The 25,045-nt window shown below is 41.0% G+C and overlaps 1 protein-coding gene across 1 annotated transcript in view; it reads right to left on the bottom strand.

Moving 5' to 3' along the window:
• Positions 1 to 25,045, bottom strand: part of LOC118170768 — a 193,328-nt gene that overhangs the window by 132,856 nt on the left and 35,427 nt on the right. Inside the window, exon 6 of the mRNA XM_035333347.1 lies at positions 23,498 to 23,558. Within this exon, the coding sequence (XP_035189238.1) occupies positions 23,498 to 23,558 (61 nt within the window). The remainder of the gene's footprint in view (positions 1 to 23,497; positions 23,559 to 25,045) is intronic.

Below are 25,045 nucleotides of genomic sequence, written 5' to 3'. Positions count from 1 at the left end.
GGCTGGGTGATGGTCCTCCAAATAACCTTATATGCCACATAGTTCCTTCACTTTCATGCCTCGTATTTGTAGGTCACCAGTCCACAATCAGCTTCAAAAACATGCAACCATTATGCAGTTTCTTGAGTAAATTAATTCCTAAACTGCTTCATTATCTCAGCTGTAAGAGAAGTTTCATCGTCTGTCCTATGACTGTTGAACTACTGAGATACTGATGGCTTCTGCTATTTGTACCTATACATCACATACTTAAATCTATACTGAATATCAACCTTAGGAGCAATACACGATATTCATAGAAGCAAGTTAATGATGATGCTTTGACATTTTCAACTGAAGCAGCTGTAATTACATTGATCATATGTGTAAGAGACAGAAGTATTTAGATATATATTCCACCTCAGTCTAGCCCCCATCCCTTACGTTTCACTTTTATTGTGCAGAGAATTTCCAATAAGATACTTAAAGCAGTATTAACAGCCTATCACAAGTCCATGCATGTACCATGTCTTACACGTGTTTTGAAAGGTGTTCTCTCTATCTCACAAACCCCAAGCAAACAAGTAACATCAGTTCTACTTATCACAGCAAGAGCTGGAAAGTTATTTGTAAGAACAAATCAAAGCAGACGTAATAGCCTGATTGCCCCCCTGGGAGAACTACTGCAGTCATATTACACTGCATTTCTAACAGTTATAGGTGCAGAAGAACCATCTGCAGTTCACTAAAGTTACAGCTGGGTGAACAAAATGTTTCTGCATTTATATAGCATGACTTCCACATCAAGAATCCAGTTTTCAAACTTCAGCAAAGGCAGGAGAACATAAAAAGATCTTACAGCTCAAAGAACTACAGTACTACAGTAAGACAAGTACACTAAGGGGCATCTCATTCTTCCTTTTCACTACGTAATAATAAACATAACACATCTTCAGAGACTGGAAACAAGTGTCCTTGCCTATTGAAAGCTTTCCCCGAATTACAGGTATCTGGAGGTATAACTGCTAACCCAAGAATAATTCCTAGGAAGAAAAATGAATAATGTTCTAAGAAGTGATAAACCATCGTACTTGACAAAATGCTCACCCCCCACCCCCCCGCCCCAACACTTCAGTGGGAAAAAAAATGTCTATTCAGACATTGAAGCGACTTATATAACCTAACCAGTTCAAGATGCTCTGGGGGTGGGAGGTGTCACACACCACGCATTGGAAGTTTCCGTAAGTCACTGCAACTTATTAGAAGGATTTCTGATATCCATTACCTGAAAATGGTTTGGTTGGAAAAAACATCTACACCCAGGATGTGTGTGTGAACAAGGAGCAACATGTCACACACAAGAATATTGATATTAGATCAAAATTAAAAGCAAATTCTGCACTCATTATCTGACAGTCATGGGTGGCACTACTCAATCCTGTTTTATCTTAGAGGCAAGCACCCTCCACATGTTCGCACCCTCTTGGCATCCACATAAACAAAACATTTTACGGACTCAATCGACTACTGCAGTGCTACCTAACAGCTCTAAACTAGGGACAGAAGTGACCCAGCCACGTAGTCCTTTCAGTACTTGAGATGCCAGCTGACACAAACTATAACTGTTGACATATAAAAACCCAGTTTTACTTATTTCCCATATCTGCCCTTCTCTACATTAGCCACTTGCAATAATTATTGAAAATAACCGTTATGATATATTGCAAAATCTGCCCAGAACAGTTTTCAGTTTTTTTCCCCTCCCAGCATTTTCTGATTCCAAATACTTTCTTTTTAGAACAAACATTTTCATTACATATGTTCATAAAAAGACAGCAAAAACATACTAACAGAATTAGCGCAAAATGTGGTTTTGCATGAGATCATATACTACAAAACGTATGATTTTTAATGAATAAACTGGAACAGTCAACAGTATGACACAAGCCAAAATACAAGTAACAGACATGATCTAAACAGAATTAGACTGGAACATGTTTGTTTAATTCCTGAAATTTCAGTTTATGCTTAAATCTGTCACTCTTCACCTCATACAAGTATTTCAAAACAGGTGAGTGAACCTCAGTGGGAGGTTGCTAATAATTTTATTAAGATATGACAAATCCATTAGAGTTGTATTTTCTCAAGCTTTGGCTATTCAAGCAGAGTAGTATGTGCTTCGTATTTTCAGAGGGTGAGGGGAAGGGAGGGGGGACCTCTGGCAAGAATGCTAACCTTATGAATTCTTCCTCTGGAATTTTAATTGGTAAATCTATAAGTAAAAACGTACCCAGCTGCAGAGAGCTGCTCCCCAGCCCCAAGACTATCACAGGACCTCAGAGCAGTTTGCTCAAGACTGAAAAGAGCCTTTTCCTCAGGTGGTGAGAGCCACACCTTAGCTTAGAAGGAGACTTTGATAGCAGAAGTCGGGTTGCACTCTTCCCCATTTGCTAAGGCACAGTGCATTTAGAAGAAACGCTTATCTTGAAATCTATTCTTTTTATTGCTTCTCTTATTAGACGTTTCCTACTCGTTTTTACTATAAATTTAGCTACACAGCAACCTTGAGCTCTATTTTTATATAAAGCATTGTTCAAAGAGCTTCCGAAAATTGTATTAGGAAAGAGAGAAAGGCCTTTTAACAATTAAGACAAACTTCACAGCAGAAATGTAATCTCAACACTAAATAGTTCATTAAACAGTTACCCCCCCCCCCCCCTTTTTAAACCTTCATCAGGGAAGCCGAGGGCACTTAAAACAAGAGCTTTAAAACCAAGAAAACCAGGAGTGTCACCCAGACCATGCTCTCATTTAACCTGCAACCAAAGTGCTTTCCTAAACGCATCTTGAAGAAGTTACAGCTCAAAAAGAAAGTAAAAATAAAACTCACAAATCTAACAGATTTGAAACGCGAGTTACGGCTTCCAGACAATATATTTGCTCTTCACTTTACCAAGCAATAGGCAAGATCTCCGGTGCGTTACAGGTACTCCTGCTTCCCATCTGCCCCCATTTCGGGGCAGCTCCCGCGCTTAAACCGAATTGAAAGACGCCTTTCCGTTTACACTTAGAGCGCAGCGAGCCGGTTCCTGAGCCCGCATGGGATGCGGGAGCGGAGCCCAAAGCGCCACCCCGGAGATCGCCCCATCGCGCTCCGCTCCTGCCCCGGCCCGGCTGCTCCCGGCGGGATGCAAGCCCCGGGGGAGCCGCAAACAGCAGGGGGCTGTGCCCAGTTGCGGACCCCAACCCACGGGTCCCCATGGGGATAAAACCCGCCCCAGCCCCCCCGCAGCACGCCGGTTGTGCCGCCGCGCACGAAACGCGCAACAGCGGCTTCCAGGGCCACGCGTGCCGGCTCCCCGCCAGCCAGCCCGGCTTCCTACAACCTACAAGTCCCTAAAAAAAAAAAAAAAAAAAAAAAGAAAGAAAGAAAGAAAAGCAGCGAAGGGGAGGCGCTGCGCCCCCCTCGCCCCAGGTGCGCTCCCTCCTCCTTCTCCTCACTCACCCAGCGGAGCCATTTCCTGATGACAGCCAGCACCCCGAGCCCCACCGGGGCAGCGGGCCTCCCAAATCCCCCCGTACCGGCTCGCTACCGGAGCTCCCCCGGTGCCGCCGAGGCAGCGCCGCCGCGTCCGGGAACGGGGCCGCTGCGCGCCCGCCGCCGCCGCCCCGCGCCTCTTATAGCGACCCGCCAATTAAGGACGCCCAATCAGCGGGCGGCGGCCACGTGACGGGGCAGTTCCAATTACCGCGGAGAATTTTTCTGAATTAGCGGGGTTACACAAAGGACAACTCATTGAGGGGGGAAGGAAAAAAGGGCAGCGAGCGCGAGCGGGAACGCCCAGCCGGAGCCTGCTGGTGATTTAAAGCAGGAAACTCCCTCGCCTCACGCAGACACGGACGCATTCAGGACCGGCCAGCAGCCGAGCGAACGGGAGGAATGTCTGGCACACAGCGCGCTCGGCTCGGCTTCGTGCCGCTGCCAGCGAGGCCAGCGCCGCGCTCTCTCCCCCCGCCGAGGCGCTCGCTGCTTGGGGAAAAAGGGGAAAACGCGTGAAAACACGCACCTCCCCGGCTGGCTGCGGGGAGAACCCCTGCTCCCTAAACACAAAAGCTTATTATTATTATTTCCCCTTTTTTTAGTTATTATTATTATTTTAGTGAAACATGTAAGCTGGGAATGGTTTTCAAAGCAAAAGCTCGAAAAAAAAAACTTTTTTCATGTGAATCAATAAAAAATTGAATTATTTCTCACCCAAAAGCATTAAACAATCGGTGGCTACCAGCCTTTCTTGCCAGGAAAGATTTGCAAAAATGCACCCGTGCTAACCAACGCTTGGCGTCTTTATTTCACAGAATCGCTCCAAGAAGGGTTGAATGGTATCTAAGAAACAGGCTCTAACTTAAAAGCAATATTAAAATCCTCACCTGCCCGCAAACCCTCACAGCACGTGGGCCAATGCCTTTGAGCGCCCTCGGCACTCTCTCAAGGCACACAACCGAGCTGCCTTCATCTCCATTTGTGCACCCTAAAGACACGCGTAGGGCCGCACGCATCACGTGGCTGCAGGAAACGCTGTTTGAGGCAAAACTGGAACAACTGCGAGGCTGCCTGCCACGGACGAGCCTTGCCAATCCCAATTTATGGGCAGGAAATGTGTGCCAGGGCAAACCATTCAAGATGACTCAAGTCGCCTCTCCCCCACCCTCCTGTGTGCCACAGAACAACAGGCCTGTTCAGCAATGGGGAGTAGGACCGTGTGGAGGACTGACTCAAAGCTCAGCTCTGGGGTAGGGGAAAAAAAAACGACAGGACAGAAAACACCCCCTAACTCCCCTTTTCATGTTATATATATCAAGCACACAACTGTCTTGAGGTAATAAACACAATGAAAGCAAAGCCATCTAGTTTTACCGCAAGATAAGTTTACTGAGGTCAAACCCAAGGGAAAACTAATCTAACCACATTTTTAAATTGTTTGGAATATTCCATAGCCCAATGAAACCATAAAATGACAAAAACATCCTATCCTAGAATAGCACGAGGATAACAAAAAATGTTTTAATTAAAGGCAGATGGCCTAATAAAATTTTCACACTCACGCTGTGTGTGTATAAAACTCGGTATCAGTTTTTCATCTATCGCAATTTTCTATAAGAAAAGGATCATATGTTTAATTCATTTAGATGGTATTTTTTTGGTTTTGATTAAAGTGATTTGAGTAAAATAAAGCAATACTTTGGAATACTTCAAAATTGTAGTCTTCATCCTGTCATGAGCTTTAAGTACGAAAGTGATTTTAAGTAACAGGTAGTCAGGTTAGCGTATCGAGAGTTACATCTTCCATCTTCTTGAGGGACAGTGAATAAATGTCTCTAAAAAGCCATGGGTTTAAAAACGTGAGATGCGCTGCCCATTCTGACCAGTACTTTAATTATAGATAACAGAATTAAAGACGACACCTAGGACAACAGGTGTAGCTGAAGAAATTAGGAACTGGAAGGCAAACCAGCAAATACCCCTCTGATGATTTTTTGGAAGTGACCCTATCTTCATCTTAAAAGCTGCAGCTTCTCCTCAGCTCCAGCAACTAAGTCATTCCAGAAGTTGCTTCTAATGATTTGGAATTGTCTTCTGAATTTCCATCCTAAACTTACTTGGGGCCAACTGTTGGCATAACATCAAATGATCAGCATTGTCCTTCCTTTGCTTGAACTGTTCTTTTCCTTTTCATGTGCTATACCATAACTGCCCTCAGTCTTTCATTCTGCAACTTGTTGGTAGACAGCATATATACATGCCTTCAACTACGCCTTCAACCCTGATAAGCTACATAAGCTTAATGATTTTATCACACATTGTTTCTGAGTTCTTCTGAAAGCATTTATTATGAGGTTCTTCACAAAAATTAAAACAATCAAATTATTTCACTATTCTTTTTGAATGGAAACCATGACTCAGATGAGCCAAACACAAAATATTCCACAGAAGTATTCTATGTATAGCATCTGTGTGAGCTTGTGTGTCTGAAGCCAGCCAAATAACCTAGGTACTCCATAATGGAAAAGCTGATTAACCATTAAAAATACCTCAGAAGTATATTTTAAGGTAAATCCTTGTAAGATCCCTGTGAAACAGTAGACTTTGGTCTCCTTTAGAAAAATGAGAAAACAGAGGCCAGAAGTAGTACGTAAGTGGCTTGACCAACATCACAGAAGTTTCCAACAGGAACTAAGCTGCATCTGAGGAGCTTTTGGCTCCCTGTCCCACATGCATGTCCTAGAGCACACTGTGCATCTCATTCCAACCAGTGCTGAGCTGGATGATCTCCAGTCACCATCTATATGGCTAAAACATAGCATTCAAAAATGATAGCAGCTGGTGCCTAATGGGAAAAGATGTGCTTGCATTGTTGACCTCACTGTTGAGAAAGATTTTTCTGTAAAGTCAGTATATTCCATGGTAGCAGCATTTTAGCCTTCATTAGAGGGATTAGAGTCAGAAACTGAGACTTTTGTCCTACCACAGGAAAGGAACACAGGAAGGTGCATCACTGCACTGCTGGCGAGGGTGTTCGAATTTCAGTAGCTTGGCTGTGCAAGCATGACTGAAGTTCAGCTGGATTCTGTCTGCTGTACTTGCCGGGAGATAAATACTTCATTTCAACACAGAAAGCTAGTTACTCCAGCAAGGGGGGGAATGAGGAATGTGAGAGAGAGAAGGCACAGTTCTCTTCATCCTACTCCATGTACCCATACAGACATAAATGCCCAAGTCTTCCCTTATGTTTTTCTTTTTTGACTATTTCCTCAGCAGACCTGCCTTTCTCCATTGTTCCAGCTGAGCATGTTTCCTGCCATACTCAGCAATTCTCCTCTTCCAGTAGGGCAGTTTCCCTATTTTTGCCTTTTTTACTTTCTCGCTGTTGTGCCTTGGTCCACAAGTGAGGGGTATACTGACTCCTTTTAAGAAGCTCATCATTGTGATCTGATGCAAGGGCTATCCAGTTGACCACAAAGGCAAGAAGGTCTGATCCAGCTGAAGTTTCAGTGCCCCACAGTGCTGCCAAAGGCTAAGGTACCTACCACACCTTCGGAACTCCTGTTTCCGTGGGAGTGCGACAATCCAAGCTAGACAGTTTGCACAGTGCACAAAGCAACAATGCAGGAAAGGGAGAGGCCACACCAGTGGTCACAGGGTGACCACTCTTCCCTCTCCAGGTTGAGTTGATTTGTGCCAACACTTTGTGGCCAGGACTCAAAATATGGGAGTCACTTCAGGACTGGGAGAACAGCAGATGCTTAATCTTTCATGCTTTCCTGAAGGAGTGAACTCCACAGCAAACTGACAGCATCCTTCATGCTAATTACACTGAAAGCCCCTTCTCACCCAGAGAGGGGCAGCCCAGCCCACAGGGAAGCACCGAGTGTTGCTGAAACCTTAAACGTGTGCAGATATCCACGTAGCTCTTATGCAGCACATACAGAGAAACAGAGGTTGTTAAGGGGAGGGGAAATAAATTAATTTTCTCTTTTCACAGAACTAATGAAACATGCATCATTTAACTAACAAATTAATCTCTTTTGGGTAAATAAGTGAGCTAGGCTCTGAAAATCTTTTTTTTTTTTTTTTTTTTTTTTTTTTCTCTTTCCATCCTGCTTTGATTTCTACCTTTACGGTATCACCTATTTGTCTGTTTCAGTAAGAGTGGAAGGGTTGCATTAGTGTGCTTCATTAAAAATACTCTTTCCCACCAACTTATGCAAGTTGTGGTACATACTGTGACTGATTCATTGCATCAGTGTGCTCAGCGTTATATACATAAACACATCAGCTTTCAGAGGTACTGAGCTGCTCCTAATTTCCACTGGGATTGTTGGACTGCATCACCTCTAAATACCAGATCTCCATAAACATCTTTTCATGTACGAAATATCTCTTTTGAATGATGCTAGTGTCTGATCGCAGAACTTGAGTTGTGTTCAGCATTCAGCTCTTGCAAACGACAGCTCATGAGATACAATGGTGAGCAGAATCCTATCACTCATTCCTCCAGTGGGAGGTTAAGGCAGGAGATTGCCAATCACCCATATAGAGAGAGAGGTATCTGACACACACTGTACGAAACAGGACACGCTGCTATAAACTTATGTAATCAAAGCAGTGCAGCTTTCAGCTTTTAGCTCTTCTTGAGGAAAAGCCTGTTAACATCTAAAAATGAGGTCATTAAGACTAATTAAGAGAAAGACAAAAACAACGTTAAGATGAGCTCTTCTGGGGTACTTCATTTCAACAAGAATCCCTATATTTGGTTTCCTTAAAAATCTTTTTTTGGAAAGGCAGATTCATGAATCCAACAACTTGTGCAATTTTAGCATCGCTTGCGGTAGCTTTGCTAAACTGCTAAAAAGCAACCACCTCTCAAGATTAACACAGTACTGTTGTCTGCTAAAGTAACATGAAAAACAGAGTGCTGCTGCTGCCTCCATACCACTTGTGAAAAGGAAGTCTTATTAGACTCATATCAACATAAGTAATACAGCAGCTTGAAGAAGGATTTCATTTGCTCTGTTTTTAAAGAGCTACTCAACTTTTTCAGGCTACAGTGACATAAATATACAGTGGGTGAGGGTGGGGGTGGTTTGGGTGGGAGAAGGGGAGGATGGAGGAGGACAGGGTTTTATGCCAAGAGCTGAATCATAACCATGTGAGTAATTTTGAGTTTTTTTTCCTTAAGGGTATGAATCAAATTAAATTTGTTTTGCTGTGGGTGAAGGAAGAGAGAGAATATAATAGCATGAATCAGAGCTATCATCAAATATGTGGCACAGACTAAAAATTAATTACCATTACTGCCTTATTCTAAAAAGTTTCTGCCATTAGATGTAGCAATTCTGTTAATCAATATAATTCATTAAAAAAATCTCACGAGTTAAAACCTTTCAGTTTCCTACCTCTTCCTTTTCATTTTTTTCCTATTGCAATAAGAAAAGATTAGCATCTTTAGACAAAATCAAGCCTAATCTGTCAGATGCCCTTTTGCTCCAGTTGTAAGCAGACTACTGCTAATAATGAAAAGTAGGTATTAGACCACATGTAATTTTGTCAGTTGGAGCTAGATGGAGGATGAAAGCATATGATGACATGCTTTAGCACAGATACACTGGCATTCTAGTAAATACAAACCATTTAATGAAAATGCAAGCAGAAAAAGTACTCAATATCCCTTTAATTGTCTTTTCCTGTGAGAGTGAGATGAAGTATTGGAAAAGCGTGTGCTAGACACTGGACTTTTTGCACTTTGGAATAATCATTCGAGTATGTGTTACTGAAAAAAACAGAAGGGGCTCACAATATAAAACTAAAGAGGCCAACGTAGACACATGGAAAAAAAACACAAGCATTATTAATTATTATCTACATAGATAACCAAGGACATATGTTTCTCTGCATCAAGTAAGAACCCACCAATTCTGATAACTAAAAACATAGAGAACTGCTGCCTTCAAGTCTCTAGAACGGAGAAAACAGTTTTTAATTCATTGTCTGAAGAACACCATAAACCTAAAGCAAGACATCATTTGGAATCAATTCCTCCCTCTAAACAGCTCCAGATCTCTCCCATAGTAATTCTCTCGCACGTGCCCAGCAAAACTCTGTGTAGAAAGGGTATATTATCCAGTGTGCTCTGGAAGTCAGCTGACTGATGAACCACGAGCCTTAGGGATGTGATTCCCAGACAGACACAAGCTTGTTTCTGATGAGAACTCCGCAGCTTCTGCAATGTCCCAGTGCCATGCTGGGGGAAGGAAGAAAGCAGAAGATCTCTTGGGTAACCAGAGCCAAGTCCCACGAGGAAAAACATGTGTGTCTTTTACAATTGCCATTCAAACTGGCCTGTGAACAGGAAGCCAACACCCGCTCAGGAGCTAGGTTGCAGCTCACCCGGCTCTTACACCAGCTGAAGTTCACTGCTCTGGCAGGAGCTGTGGTTGAGGAGACAGGTTCCTGCCTGCTGCCCGCTGACGCCACCCTAGCTATGCTTGTGCCAATGTGCCAGCCCACTTTGTTTCTCTCAACATCTCCAAGAGGTCTCCAAGAAAAATAAAAAAACATCACCTAAAAACTGAAAGGAAACGGTTGCTCTAGAGATGGGCAGACAAACCACAGGTGGTCTAAAAGTTTTACAGCCAATGCCCTGTGACAATTCCTTTGACTCTCCTGCTGGATGGCCCTCATGTGCAAGATGCATGCAAAAGAGAACAACAGAACTCAGAAGATGCTTTGCAACAAAACACCCGGGAATGAGGAATTAATTGACTAATTGACTACAGCATCTACTTGAATCACTCTGAAAATGCAGGGATAGAAACTCTCCAACACAAGATCTGAAGGCCTGCAAGAAGATCGGTGCCACTCTGTAGCCACCAACACTTACTGATCTGGCAATACAATAAACATAAAAGAACATTTTTCTTTATATTCACATTCTCAAGGAAGGTCAGTTCTCCCCCACTTCACCCAAAACAAAAAACACTGATATTCCCTAATTTATAGCTTTTACTTACAATGAAGAATAGCTTCCAAGGAGCAACAAGATGCACAATACTAGAAGTCAGAGAAGATACTGAATACCCCTCATTCAAGAATCTTAACCAACATCTTTACCATATCTGTGCTTCAGCAGTGGTCATCTTATAACTAAACAGCATAGATTACCACAGATTTTTTTTTACATCTCTGGTTAAATTATTTCTCAAGTACTGTGCATAAGCCAAACTCCTTAACTGCTGCTCCTCCTTATTTTGGCACACAATGGCAGAGTTTAGTAGGACTGGTAACTTTTCTCCAGAGGATATATGCTACTTGTTAAACTTAATTCCTAGCTTTCCACAGCAAATAGCAGCCATTTCTTGCAGGTTTTAGACAAATAGCTTCAGAAAGAAAAAGAACGTTTTTCTTTGAGAAAAATCACTCTATTGCAATATAGTTCAGAGCAGCTGTCTTCCCAGCCACTAAGCTGGAACCTCTCACACCTAGGTACCAGAAATTAATCAGATTTTTAATTATACGAGGGCTTTGGTATATTTTAGCTGCAAGACTTTAAACTAGTTGCTAGAAAAAGAAAGTGTCTTTGCTACCTGCTGTTCTTAACTATTCAAAATGGAGCCTGCTATCTAGTCATAGTGGCTACAATAAAATAAAATAAAATTAAATCAAATTAAAAAAAATCAGACTAAGGATGGAAAGTAAGTTTTATACAAATACAGGAAAAATATACTAATGTGCTTGGCAAAATCATTAGGAATTGATCTAAATACTACACGTTTTGATAGAAAACCTCCTGTAAACTCAACAGCTTTCAATTAGTAGATAACATTGCTAACACTTATTTACTTCATTGGCTAAAGAGACATTTCTGAAAGTAGTATTTGAAAACTGAAATTCTGTTTTGCTTTCAAAAAAGTAACACATCCTGTACGTTACTAGAATTGCTGAAATAGTTCAAGAAAAACTGTTAGGAAATTCCATTTGAAAAGGCCAAAACTTGCAAATATAATTTTAAGCATGGGATGGGAGCATTATCAAAAAAGCTAAGCACAAACATTTGTGATTATCTATTTTGTTTCTCCAATCTAATGACAGAAATGTATGGAAAGGTTGACTGTGAGGAAATTGCAGTGGTAGACAAGAATATAATACAGTATCAAATTCACGGTGAAATATGGAGCTTTTTTTTTTCCCCTTCTGAACTCATAGGCATAGTACAGACTTATGTACACTATTGCTTGCCCTTTACTGCACGTTTTTTTCTGCCCTGCTGATTTTAAAAGGCAGTCCAAGCCTACGATGTTTTTAGTGGGTTCAGAATGGATGCACATGTGAACATTTAAATAAGCCTATGATTGCTGAAACTTGTTATTTCAAAACTGTTTTAAGGCATGTTCCAGTAGAGGCCTGAAAATAGAAGAGAGGCAATTCTGATCTTGTGCCTTATACACATCTGACAGAGGAGGAGTTTGATTTGCATGGATTAACGAAGCCACTGCAGGCCAATTCACATGCGTACAGTGGCATCTATACCCCAGAATTACAGTCAGAGGAGGGTCACAATAATAATAAACATGAAATTAATTTCCCACCTCCTGAATTACAAGACAAGTTTTATCACCGTAGACTGTAAGCTAACTGGGGCTGAGACAGTCTTGTCTGTCTCTCTTGTAGAGCATTAATCATGCTGTGGGTGCTTACAACTAATAAGATGCATGTAAGTCTATTCTGATGTGGTTTTCTGACACTTCAGACTATAGAAGAGTCACACATAGGCATACTCTTACCTCTCTACCTAATGATACATTAATGTTCCTAATTTAATAAACAAGTCATGATATGAACAGAAAGACTTTGTTTTTGTTTTCTGCCACCCAGACAGAGTCTGTGGCTATACATTGCAAATAGTTGGCAAAATCTAAACCGCAAGTATGCAGCACCACTGTGAGTAATAAAGATAATGTTTGTATTTTGTTTATGAAAAGCCCTAACCAACACACTAAGGCAAGCATACTGAAACCAAATAATACTCAGACCTTTAGAAGAACTTCAGAGGATCCAAATCATGTAATTTAATCACTTTGTTCTTTAACAATCTAAACATCATTTAAAATTTACAAGTAGTAATCCTGTTTAAGTTCTCTAGGCTGAAAAATGGGATGTAGCCAGTCACCCTTTTCGAACCCAACTATTAAAGTTCAAACGGATCAAGCTCTATAACTAAAAACAAACAAACAAACAAAAAAAACTTGTGAAACTCCCTTGCCCAAAAGGTTGAAAAACGCTACACTGCTAGGCATACCAACAAAGAATTCCTCAGTATCTGGAGTCATGTGAAATATACAGTAGATTGTAGATTTTTTTGATACAATGAACAAACACTGTATGACTTTGACAATACACCAGTAATTTTGCATGGACTGCAGGAATAATGGATAAGAAATGTTTTTGATACTTTTCATAAAAAGTAGTGTCCAAAAGATTTTCAACCTGAAAAAAAAAGAATAGAACAGTAGCAATGAGAAGGGAGAGCCATTGAGGTAAATCTTGTTCCCAAAAGACAAAATTCAATTCTATCTCAATATTGAATACTAGATCAAAACATTATTATTGACAAGCAAGCTGCCTTTAATTAAGACAATTTAAATAAACTTTATTTCCAGATCTACACAGTGTTCTCACTTGCCAAAAGCAGATAAGAATGAGCTTCATGTTGCATCAAAAATAAAAGCAGGTTTCCTCTCCTACTCTTCATCCATTCTTCTCAGCAGGTAATTCTGGAATCCCTTTGAGATTATAGGCACATTTAAGTCCTTGGGAACACCACCCCCAATGCATCAGGGAACACAGAAGGGAGTCCCCTTCCCAAATGGCCTTTATACACACAGAATTTACAGGGTTAGGGGGTAGGATTGTATGTCTCCCAAAGTAATGTATCAGTTCTCTCATCTAGAAGCATATTTTGGACTGCAAACAGACTGCATCAACGAATAACTGGAGGGTACCCCAGTGTTGTTAGATATGACCAGTTAACTAACAATAGCCACATCCTGCTAAGCAGGGCTGCATTTTCCCTATCCATATTACTCGTGACTCCGTCAAGGCTGAATTCCTTGACTGTACACAATCAGAGACATTTTGAGAGTACCCCAACTGGAAGACAGATGGGAAGTCAAGGATCCAACTGGTTCCTCCCCACAGGGCACACGAGAGGCAGTTTGAACAGCTGTGCATCACAGAGCATCCCTGAAAAACGTTGACCAACACTGCCAACACAAATCTTACAAAGCAGTGAAGCAGAGACGGATCTATAATATGTCTGTCTGAAACCCCAGTGTGTCACACAAGCCTTCAAAAGAACCACCACAATCACCCTGCAAGAAGTTGCCCAGCAAAATGTGGGGAGCCAGGCTCTGAGAACTCCCAAGCAGGCTTCACCTAGAAAAGAGATGCACATATAAACTTAATCCAAGCCACAGCCAGCCTTCTCTGGCACAGAGCTGAAACTCCTAGCTTCCCAGTCTGTGGTCCTCAGCTACCACAAACAACCCAGATCCCTATGACAACCAGGCATCAAAACCAGGGCTTCCAAGTGACCCAGATCTGCCTAGCAATCAGGCACTTAACCAGGAACAACAGTGATCCACTGTTATCTGCCTGAATAGCCAGCTCTGGGTTCATCTCACCGTCTTCTACGTTGACTGCTACAACACATGACCGTGGATAAAAATATGCTTTGGTAGAACCTCTGTGCTAACAAAAAACAACCACAAATGATGTCTTGAAGAGCTATTTTGCACTCATATGGGAAAAACAAAACAAAACAAAACCAAACAAGCAAAAATCTTCATTTCCAAACAAAATGCACTCTAGCTATTATATCTAGCATTATATCTTCTGCTGTAAGCCCAGATAACCAGCTAGGAAAGGCTTAGGGAAAGAGCAGAGATTGTCTTATCCTCATGCTATCTGCTCTGCAAACAACCACTTTTAGAGGCTGCATTGGCCAGATCCTTGCTTATTGGTTTTCTTAAGGAGATTCTTGGCAAGAATGGCACTAGAAGATAACATCCCTGCTCTGCATCTCTCTCCTACTACACAGGGACAATTTTTAAACAGTCTTATAGAAGTCCTGTCAACCTGTGGATGAAGAAGAAGGATCAGTATGGGATGTGTGTGCATTTAGTTAAGTGTGAACAGTAGAGCAGCAACTAAAGACAAAAGAAAGTTCCAGGAATAACTGACTGGTTTGCAATAATGACTTCCCTTCTTCCTACCCCATAACTGTTTCTTTCTCTTATGCACTCACCCTCTTTTTAAAGGGAGCCATGCCACAAGTATTGTGGCAATTAAATTGACAAACCTGAGTAATTCCTTAAGCTACTGGGAACTATGTACAATCCTTGAAACATTTGTCTGGCTAGTACTCTCAAAAGTGCCACCTTAGTAACTTCCCATCAAAGCTCTGATCTCTGTCAAGACCCCTGTTTGCTCAACTGCCTAAAGATTTCATTCACAGACCTCCATTGGGAAATCATGTGCAAACAGTTGCTAAACCCTTCAAAAGCAGACTAAGAGCAACCAACATATCCTTCTTACCTTCACGTGAAGGACATCATCACAACTGTTAGTGAATGTCCCCTTCCCCCAGTCCCAAAATCACTCCCTTTAAAAAGGGAGTTTCTTCAGTTAGATCCCTCCCAAAGCTACCTCTAAATTCAGACTGATTCTGTACATGCAGAACCAACACTTCATTCTCACTCACACCAGTGGTTGTAAAGGGTGTGCTGGCTACTGGTTCAAAAACTCACACATAAAGAAAGATTACACATTTAGTTAGACAAAGAGATCTGTTTCCAACTTTCTGCCCTGTAGTAGTCCTTCAATGGTTCAGAATACAGCAAAGTTTGGCAATAAACACTCAGTAATCTTTGATTTCCTACAAGCTTTAGCTGCCCTGCATTTAAGTCCAGGACAGCTAACCACTTAAACACCTCCACAAATAAACTCTTTTCATAAGCACGTTAGAATAAAAATATACTATAACAAACTTATTTTAAAATGTCTGCTTACTCGAGGCTGAGAGACAAGTGGTGCTTCTACATTAAAGTGTAACTGCTCATACAGTAGCTTAAAAATACCTGAAAATCCAGTAAGCAGGGAACTGCTATTCTGCAATACTTTGTCTAGAGTAAATGCTGATCACTCTTACCTCACAGACACTGAACAGACTGCATTGCACTGTTCTCAGAGAAATAATTCTTCATTTTTAGATTTTTTTTTTAGTCTTAGCCAAAGGATGAACGACTAGGTTATTTTCTCATCTTAATAAATGATGCAAAACCTCCAGACATATGGTAGCATTTGTGTACTTCCAGGCAAGCGATGATAACTTTCAAATGTTACTTCCCCTCCTCCTCCACTACATGAAACAAACACACTGCAGCCCATTTAAAACTTAGTGACACACACATTTAAGAGAGACTAATTTCAGTTAAAGTTTCCAAATGTCAAATGCATGTGTTAAGTAATTATATTAAGAAATAAAGAGGAGATGAACACTATTGCCACCGGTTCATAAGTACCTATGTCTTCCTTTAAAAAATTAAAATAATTTTAAGAGACAAAGCTTGTGCTTAAATTAGCAAGAGGCCCATACATATGATATGTATTATTACTAACAACTCAACATTTACAGGATTACTGAATTGGTACTGCCTCATTCAGTTTTGTAAGTATTAATCTACAACTGCTTCACATTTTGAGTTGAAGATCCAGAACACGGTTCAATTTTTGAAGATGGCAACATTTACAAAATGGCCGAAGACTAAAGGTAACATTTTTTTCAGAAGTAGGAAGCCGACAGATCTCAAAATAAAGATGTGGTGTTATAAATATTGAGGTACTTATTAGGAGGAGAAGCCATCTCTAAACTTTGCCCATTGTTTTCCTTGGAAAGAAAAAGTTGCATTCCTCCAGCAGCTTTTTGCATTTACAAAATTCATTCCTGTTCTTGAGGAATGCCTATGTCCTCCCTAAAAATACATAGCACAGTTGTACTGGAATTGTTCAGACATCCTCTCTGATTGAATGTTATACTGTCATCTATTATTGCTCAAGACTGGTCATAACGTGCTCTAACATTTATAAAGTTGGAATCCGTTCAGCCTGTCCACCCAGTAGTTGACTAACTGGACATCATTACTTGAAGCCTAACCCGAAGAAAAAGGAAAAACAAAATAACCTGAATACCACAACCCACTGTATGCCTGTATTTCCTCAAACTCAGGCAGTTTCAACAGTGAATAAATTGACAAGCATTTTATCTGTAGCAGCTTCTGACATTTTTACAGAACAAAAAGAATGAATAGCAGTCAATTAATAATTATTTTGTACTTTTAGAATGAAAGGACAAGTTTAAATAGGCAAATGTTTTTTACTGGTTAGAGGCAAATTCTTGTTATTCCTTTAAATTAAAAAAATGCTATGTGCTTCAGGGGGAAGCAGGCACCAGTAACAACAAGCTGTTCACCACTTTTGAGCCAAATGCTTGCAAAAATACTGAACACAGAATACATTCATAGCTGTGGCAAGACAGAATGAGAGCTAAGAAAAATCAATAGGGGAAGAAAGACATCTCTCTTCACCTTGGCCGAGACTAAAAAGAACAATTCTTACCCCGAGATGCTACTTACAAGGCTCTGCTTCCAGAAAGTACTTTTATAGAAATTTGTACATAGAAAATGTGAAATCAGACACATTTGACCAAATAAATTCTTCAGCCCTGCATGGGAGCTGGGCTTAATGCGGAGAACCTTAGATTTTGCTCAGAACTTACTCCTATTTTTACACCGAGGCGAGCTGTAAATTTTCAGATTGAATGCAAGATTACTCTAGCAGCAATTGGCACAAAAGCCCAGACAACATCGTGGGCTGTATCTTTAAAAGGTGTCGGAGGAAAAGCAGATGAAATGCTGTAATCTCCACCCACTGCCGTTTAAGAGCCGCTGCCCACGCACTCCACACACCCAGCATCCTGAAATCCGCCCTGCTTGAAAAACCCGCTGCATTAGGCGATGGAAACTCGGGCTGTGCTGCCCGGGCATTAAGGCAAATAGTCGGCTTCAGCATGAAACATGTCTAAGACAACAGCTTGCATGGCCACTGTGCAAAAAGTTTGGTGAAAAGCTTTAGCTGTATGGCTCCACTTTGCTCAAATGAAGAGGATTTTAGTGAGAAGGCAAACAGGTTGAGTTATGGGGAAGCCTGCTGCTTCATAACATATTAAAGAATTCTTACAACAGCACTCAGTGAAGAATCCATCATATAGAACCTTTAAATTTAATGAAATGAATTCTTTCAACATTCTTTGGAAAAATACACAGTCCTATAGTTTCTGTATAAAGTAGCCAACGAGAACTCTCACGTAGCCATCACTCAGACTCAACTGTACAGTTTGAGCACGTCTGGATTAAAATACAATTAAAACCATAATTGCCTATTTGCAAGATTTATTGCAACACTTCAGATCTTGCCTCTCACCATGAGCAAACTTCCTGTAGATTGAGACAGAACACCATCATATAGGTTATTTGGGAGATCAACAGTTCCTACCCAGCTCCTAGCTCTTAAGCTGTGGGCAGTCATTTCTGGAAAAGAACAGTGAATGTGTATCACAGACAAAATGTAGATGTTAAGAAGATTAAAACTTTTCTATCACTCAGTGCACGCTCAGATACTTAATAATTACATAAATAAGGAGAAAACATTTGGAAAAGTGGCTCTTGAGATATGATTACTATGACAGAACAGAAGATCTGCAATAAAAACAGGCCTTTATTTTTTTTAAGGAAAATAAATCCTTAGGAAAACAACATCTTGAGCAGTGGCACCACACAGTACAAACTATATTAACTTGTCATAATATGTTGCTTCTGTTGGTATGAATTTTAATTGAATAAGAAACTAAATATGAGCTCAGAATACGCAGTAATGATAAAGAGTTTGGAACACGGCATTTGGGAAAGCACCCCAAGTGTGGACTTTCTGATTACTCTTGTCACCAACCTCAATGGCAGGTCACCATTTTGGGGCTTACCCACATTCTCCAGTTATAAGTAGGTGACAAATCGTAACATTATTAAAAGAAACACACACACACAAATTCCTCAGAAAAGGTGATTCACCATAAGGCCATCTATGATCTGAGCAGGACAAAACCATATCAAGATCCAGTTTGCCTCATTTAAATGACAGCATTTTTTTCTTAATTTCTCTGTTTTTGCTTTCCATTAACAAGTATAGAGCCCTGATTTTGCACACCATTAATATTGCTTACTAAGTCTTTTCATACTTCATTGTCTATAGTCATTGTATAATACAGGATATTTATGATTTTTTATAGCACCTTCTGTGTTTAAGCTCAGAACAACTCCTCTCATTAGTATCCAAACAGCACAATCTGCTGTCACCGGTCTAAGTGGTCCATGTGGTGGCAGGTGGAAATGATGGGAAGCTGCCAGGGACAAGTCCCATGCAAGCAGTTCCATACATCTAGCTCTTGCTTTTTATAGAGTATCCACTTTCTTCTTAGGATGCTCCAAAAAGTACAGAGGCATTTTAACATCAGATATAGCTTCTTGTTTATTCCTTTCCCAAGATGAACTTACAGGATATTCAGTCCCTGTAACTGAGGTTTAGAGCACATACTGCAATGACAGCTTTCAATTGAAATATAAGCATGTTGTGGCAAGACTTTAGCTTCTGAATAATCATTCTTCGTAAATAGCGATTAAATGTCAGAGCTCATGACTATTTCAGGAGCTTATTATTTTTATCAATGCATATAGCCATAAGTGAATTGCTTTTTTCTTCTCAGCTGCTAAAAGGTAAGGCAAAATTGATTTGGGAAATAGCTCACATATATTGATGTTAAATACTAATGTGAAACACTTCATTTGTGAAGCTTTAGCTATTTATAACATTTTGTTATAGTCCAGTATGTTCTGGCAAGTTTACAACACACAATTCTGATGGTATACTTTTAAATCGAGACTAAATTTGCTTTGCTAATAGGAATGTCGCATTTCAGTAAATATAGACTTCTCAAGAGCCTCTTTGCTTTGTTTTAGAATAGATAACCCTTTTTCAAGGAGGTGGATTCTGTTTAGCATTTTCTCTGCACACGACTCTTCCACTTGCTGTGTATTATATTATACAAACCGCGCTCCTACAGAAAACAGGCGTGACATACCGGGGGAAAGACAGAAACCTCAGAAACGGTCCTGTTGCCCGAGCTGCCTGTAGCCGCCCGGCCCCTCGTGGAAGAAGCGGCGCGACGTCCAGAACGGGGCGCTCGGCTCTCCGGGCGGCCCGGCCGAGGCCGCCGGGCGCCGCAGTGCCGGGAGCTCCCGGCAGGGGGAGCCGCGCTTTTGCCGGCAAAGGCTGCGAGACGCTCGGGAGGGAGAGCGCCCGGCCGGGGCTCCGGCGTCTCCTCAGGCAAAGCCAGGCGTTTCCAGCAATAACCAACAACGAGGACCTGAAGAGCGAGTCCCGCGAGTGCTTGGAGGTTAAAGCAAGATGATAAGCTGCGAAACGATACGTCTAAAGGGGAACTGAAAGATGGAAGCAGGGTTTTGCCGAATGATAGTGGATTTTCACGGGGTTGAGTTTTAATACGCAACCGAAGTCTGAAGAGATGTGTGACCTCTTGGCAAACAGGTCTAAGCCCCTCAGTTCCTCAGAACTGGAAAATCCTATACCAGATTTGTGATGTTTGTGCTGGTAGGCCTAATAGCTAGGGAAGAGGAGAAAGAAGGGTCTGTTTTTTAAACAACTACAACACTGTCCCACTGAAACAAAATGGGATACCACACTGAAATAACGACTGTTTTGGTGTTAAATCAAGCCCTGAAAAACATGTATAGAGGTCCTACTAAAGTAAGATCTTCCCTTTACCTAGTGATAAAACCTCCCCAAACTGCTGTCTTCATTCTCCAATATTAATAAAAACAAACTGAGACATGATACAGTTAAAAAAAAAAAAAAAAAAAAAAAAAAACATATTAAATATCTCATTAAAATAATGTAATTATCTATTCGTTCCCCCAAGATTTTTCTTGAGATTCTTAAACTGGTTTATTTCTGAAAGTGAACATCTCTTTATTTAAAGGTGTTACGAGGTCATTTTCTTGTACGTTTACTCAGTAGAGCTATTAAACTCTTGATTTTTCTTCCGCTACTCGAAGGGAAAATTAAATACTTCTATTCTTTATAGTGCCATATACACAGAATCAGTTCCTTACTTGCAGGCAAGCTATTTATTTTTTCCTACTTAGCTTCAAGGCAGTAATGATCATTAGGCAAACCTAGGGTTAAATAAACATGACCTAAACTGCTCACAAGTCAGAAGTTATTTGAAAGAGATATTCTAACATCAATAAATGGAAATTTGAAGAACTGCACCTGAAATATTTCAAACAAACCCCTCTCTTCAGATGCAAATATATTAAAAGCAGAAATAAAAAGGCAGAAGTATGCCTGAAATTAAAATATTTCCTATCTCTGAGACATATTTGAACTAGACAAGCAACTTTGCCAAAAGTAAAACATGCTAGTGCTCACAGACAATTGATAAACCCATAGATTGAAAGAAAGAAAGAAAAAAATGAAAGAAAAAGAAAAAACAGTATATAGTGACTATCCAGTTTTAAGTAGATGAAAAAAAGTAAGGAAAAGAAATCAGTTCTCTCTGAAATAGTTTTATAATTACCTGTTTCAGCTCTACACATCTGCTCCTCTCTCCTGTTGTTACAGCAGTGCACACATGTAAGATATGAACTGCCTTGTTTATGTGCATGCACCAATGGTACCTCTGAAGCACACAGCCCTGGACAAGCCCACCTGCCAGGAATTCCCCAAAGGACAACACCATGAAACATAAGAAAATTTGCATCCATTCATAAAAGATCACTTTACTTAAGATGAAGACCATGTGGAACAGCTTAAATGATCTTGGGGTATTTTCAGACTTGATAACTCTTTTCTCCATTATGACAAGCCTACGAAACTCCCAGATCACAGAAGAGTACACTGAAGACAGATTAGTACTTCTTTGTCAGCCTCATAGCAAGTAGATCAGATTCTTCAGAACAGTCTATGCTAACTAGTCATTATTGCCTGACACTGTTTAGTTTCACTCTTTTTTTTTTTTTTTCACCCCATGAAACCTCTATTCCTCCCATCCCATAAAGAAGGAAAAATAAGTCCCCAAATCCTTTAGTAGATAACTATTTAACTTATGACTGCCACAAGGACCTTCCCTATATGAAACCATAGCTCCTCAGGCACAGGACCATCCCCTTCCCCGCCTGTGTTACCTGTTGCTGTTCAACTTGCCAGAGACAACCTGAAACCCAAGAATGCTCCCTGCACCATGATCTAGTACAAAAGCCAAGTTCACAACCGTATCCATTTCTGTAAATACACTATTACCATTATCGACCTGTTTGATGCTTCCTATGCTTCTTGCAATTATCCTTTCATTTGGTCACTTGGAGCTGGGTGTTTCGTCAGGCCTGCAGATGATAAAGGTCCACTGGGGTCAAGAGAAAGTGTCTTCCACCTATCTATCCTACTACCCTGTTCTAGGTTCTCCTTCCCCTAGATAAAAGCTCAGTTCATCTGAGCATTGGCTGTTGTTATAAGGCAATACAAACAGAGATGTTTTTATTGATGAGAAAAGAGAATGAAATGAAAAGAAATTGGAAAGTCATCCACCTTCATCCCTACTGGGTACAGCACCTGCATCTTATGAGACACTGCATAAGCTGATAGGAAAAAGCAAGTTTCAAATATTTTTTATTTAAATACTGCAAAATAGTAGACAAGAATAAGGTTACTAGCAAAATATGAACATTTCTGCAAGAAGTTGTCAAAATAAAATCATCAGCCTCAGAACACGAAGTTTTTCCAAGCCACACGTCAGAGCTAGGAACATTTGGCCATCTTTTTCATCTTAAAAACTCATGAATGCATCTTTTGGCACAAGACATTCCAGCTTTCAGAGAGTATCTGAGATCTTTCAATAAAGAGAAGTAATGGTAAGGAAGATGCATTATATAGTGATGTTTAAAGAGAAGGAGAGTGTCATGATAGTCAGGCATACAACCAGCTGAAAAACACTTTGATCTGTAACACCCACTAGGTATTTTTATTTTGTAATTTTTTCACTCATTTGCAGTAAGTGTAGTTATTATCGGTTCACCTTCTCTTTTTCTTTTCCATCCTATAAAGTAATTAGGGAGTCAGAGTCCTCTGAAGCACCCTCAGGACATAAGACTATCACCAGGTTTTTAGATACAAACAATGAAAGAAAACATGCATGAAACTGAGAGCATTCTAACAATCTTCCTCTCAAATCATCTGTTTAGCCCACGCTATACATGTTTTGGGTTCTAATCAGCAGAGTTAAAAATGCTCCAGCTTTTGCACACCTCTGTTTTCTTAAGACTACCAACACATATGAAAGCAGCAACCCATGACTGAACAGAGTTTTATCCTAAGCTGTTGTACTGGTACTTTAACTTTTTATGACTCATAGTTTAAGTATTTGGGAATTCCCCTCTAAATATGAGTTTGACACACTTAAATTACGGAAAGTTATTTTATTCAAAAAGGAAGAAAGCAACATTCATGCAATCCCCAGGTCTATATTTAGCAACACACAATAGGTCTTTTTTCCAACAAAGCTTTTGTACCAATTGTAATTAAAGACAGATTGAAGAAAAAAAAAAGAGAGAGAGAACAAGACTGAATAGCACAAGTAGTAGCATTGAAAGAGACAATCATAGTGTTACACACCAAAGCAAACCAGAAGCATTTTTTTCTAAACTATTCAAGCAATGTTAGGGCCATTTGCACCCCCTGCCCCCAGTTCCACATAAGAGTGTGCAGCTTCTCTCTTACCTGCATGCTGAGGTACCGTCTTGGTGGGCTGACCAGTCACCACAGATCAGCTGACCAAAGTCTGGAAAAAAAGAAAATAAAATCAGCTGACCATCCCTGCTGGCTGGCTTCAAGCTCAAGCACTGCTCTCCACAGCACTTTGTCATGTGAGTCAGGACAGAACCAGCTGTCATTGCTTCAGAAAAAGGGAAACGGGCCCCTCCGTTTCCACCTCCTTCCTTCCTCCTCTCTCACTCTTTCCTATCTCTCTCTGCCTCCGACCTCCTCCCTTTCTCATTCTCCAGCCCTGCTCATTCACTGCCTGCCTGGCGGGGGTCTCCCAGGGGAAGCCACATTCCACAACATGCAAGCATTTCCCCTGCATCTTGAGGTTTCTCAACAGACTGCCTACACACTTCTCCCAAAAAAAAAAAAAAAAGGAAAAAAGAAAAAAGAAAGAAAGAAAAAAAAAAATCAGAGAAACAGAGAAAAGGCACCACATTCCACAGCCCTCAGTCAGCCCTGGCAGGCTATGAGGCATTTTCAGTCACACAGCACAAAATGCATTAGTCAGAGCTGAAAGACCACACACTTTGTACCACTACCATGCTAACAGAGAATGGTCTGAGCAGAGCTACAGGAAAAAGGAAAGGAGGGGTTCCTATCGTTGCTTCCATTTTACATGGTGTACCCACCTAAAGCTAGGAAAAATTCTCAGGGACAGCCCCCCAGTTGACATTCGCAGAAGAAATGCTATGAGTGCGGGCAGCGGGGAAGGCTCTCTGCTCGTGGAGCGTGACCTTTACAGCAAGGACTCCCCCTCCCGCAGAATGCGTTATTCCAAAGACTGCAAGACATTATCTAAATCAGAACTTCTATCTCCCTGATGGTTTATTCGTAGGAAATAGAAGCCTAGAAAAAGCGAAAGTAATACTGCGTGACTCAGATTCCCCTAAACCACATATACTTTCAATTCAAACTTTTCTCCTCTTCGATACTCCCTATAGTTCTGCCACTATATCCATCTATGGAGTTTTCTTTTCTCTACTGACGCAGTTTCAGCTCCTCGTGTGTGTAGAGAATCTGATCAGCCAGGAACGAGGAGAGAGCTCAGTGTAAAAAACCCTCATTCCAAATCCAAATGACCTAATCGTTCATCTATCTGCTCGCTGCTTCCGTCCTCCCCTCCACACACACACACACACACACACACACTTATCTGTTGCTTGAAGGCATTTTAGGAGTGCGTACATGGCTTAGGAGAAAACACCACGTTTTACACTGCATTATACAGAGAGCATGCTGTGCTTGTGCACTCGCTTCTGTCCATTGAAACCAGTACCACATAGTCCACCCAGCCCCAAATTCCCCGCTCTGCACAGGGACGGTCCCTAATGCGCCCTGCTAGGCGCACCGGCTGAAGTCAGCACCAGAAAAGGGTAGGGAGGTGGGGGGAAGGGGGGAGCTGAGAACCCTGAACCATTTGCACTGGAATTTCTGTTTAGGAAAGTCCATGCTTTAATGAAAGACTGATACCAGATACCACAAAGAAACTTTTATTTCTGCATG

This window comes from Oxyura jamaicensis, chromosome 1 (genome assembly GCF_011077185.1).
Source record: "Oxyura jamaicensis isolate SHBP4307 breed ruddy duck chromosome 1, BPBGC_Ojam_1.0, whole genome shotgun sequence".
Classification (NCBI taxonomy): Eukaryota; Metazoa; Chordata; class Aves; order Anseriformes; family Anatidae; genus Oxyura; species Oxyura jamaicensis.
This window is presented reverse-complemented; position numbering and strand designations above follow the sequence as displayed.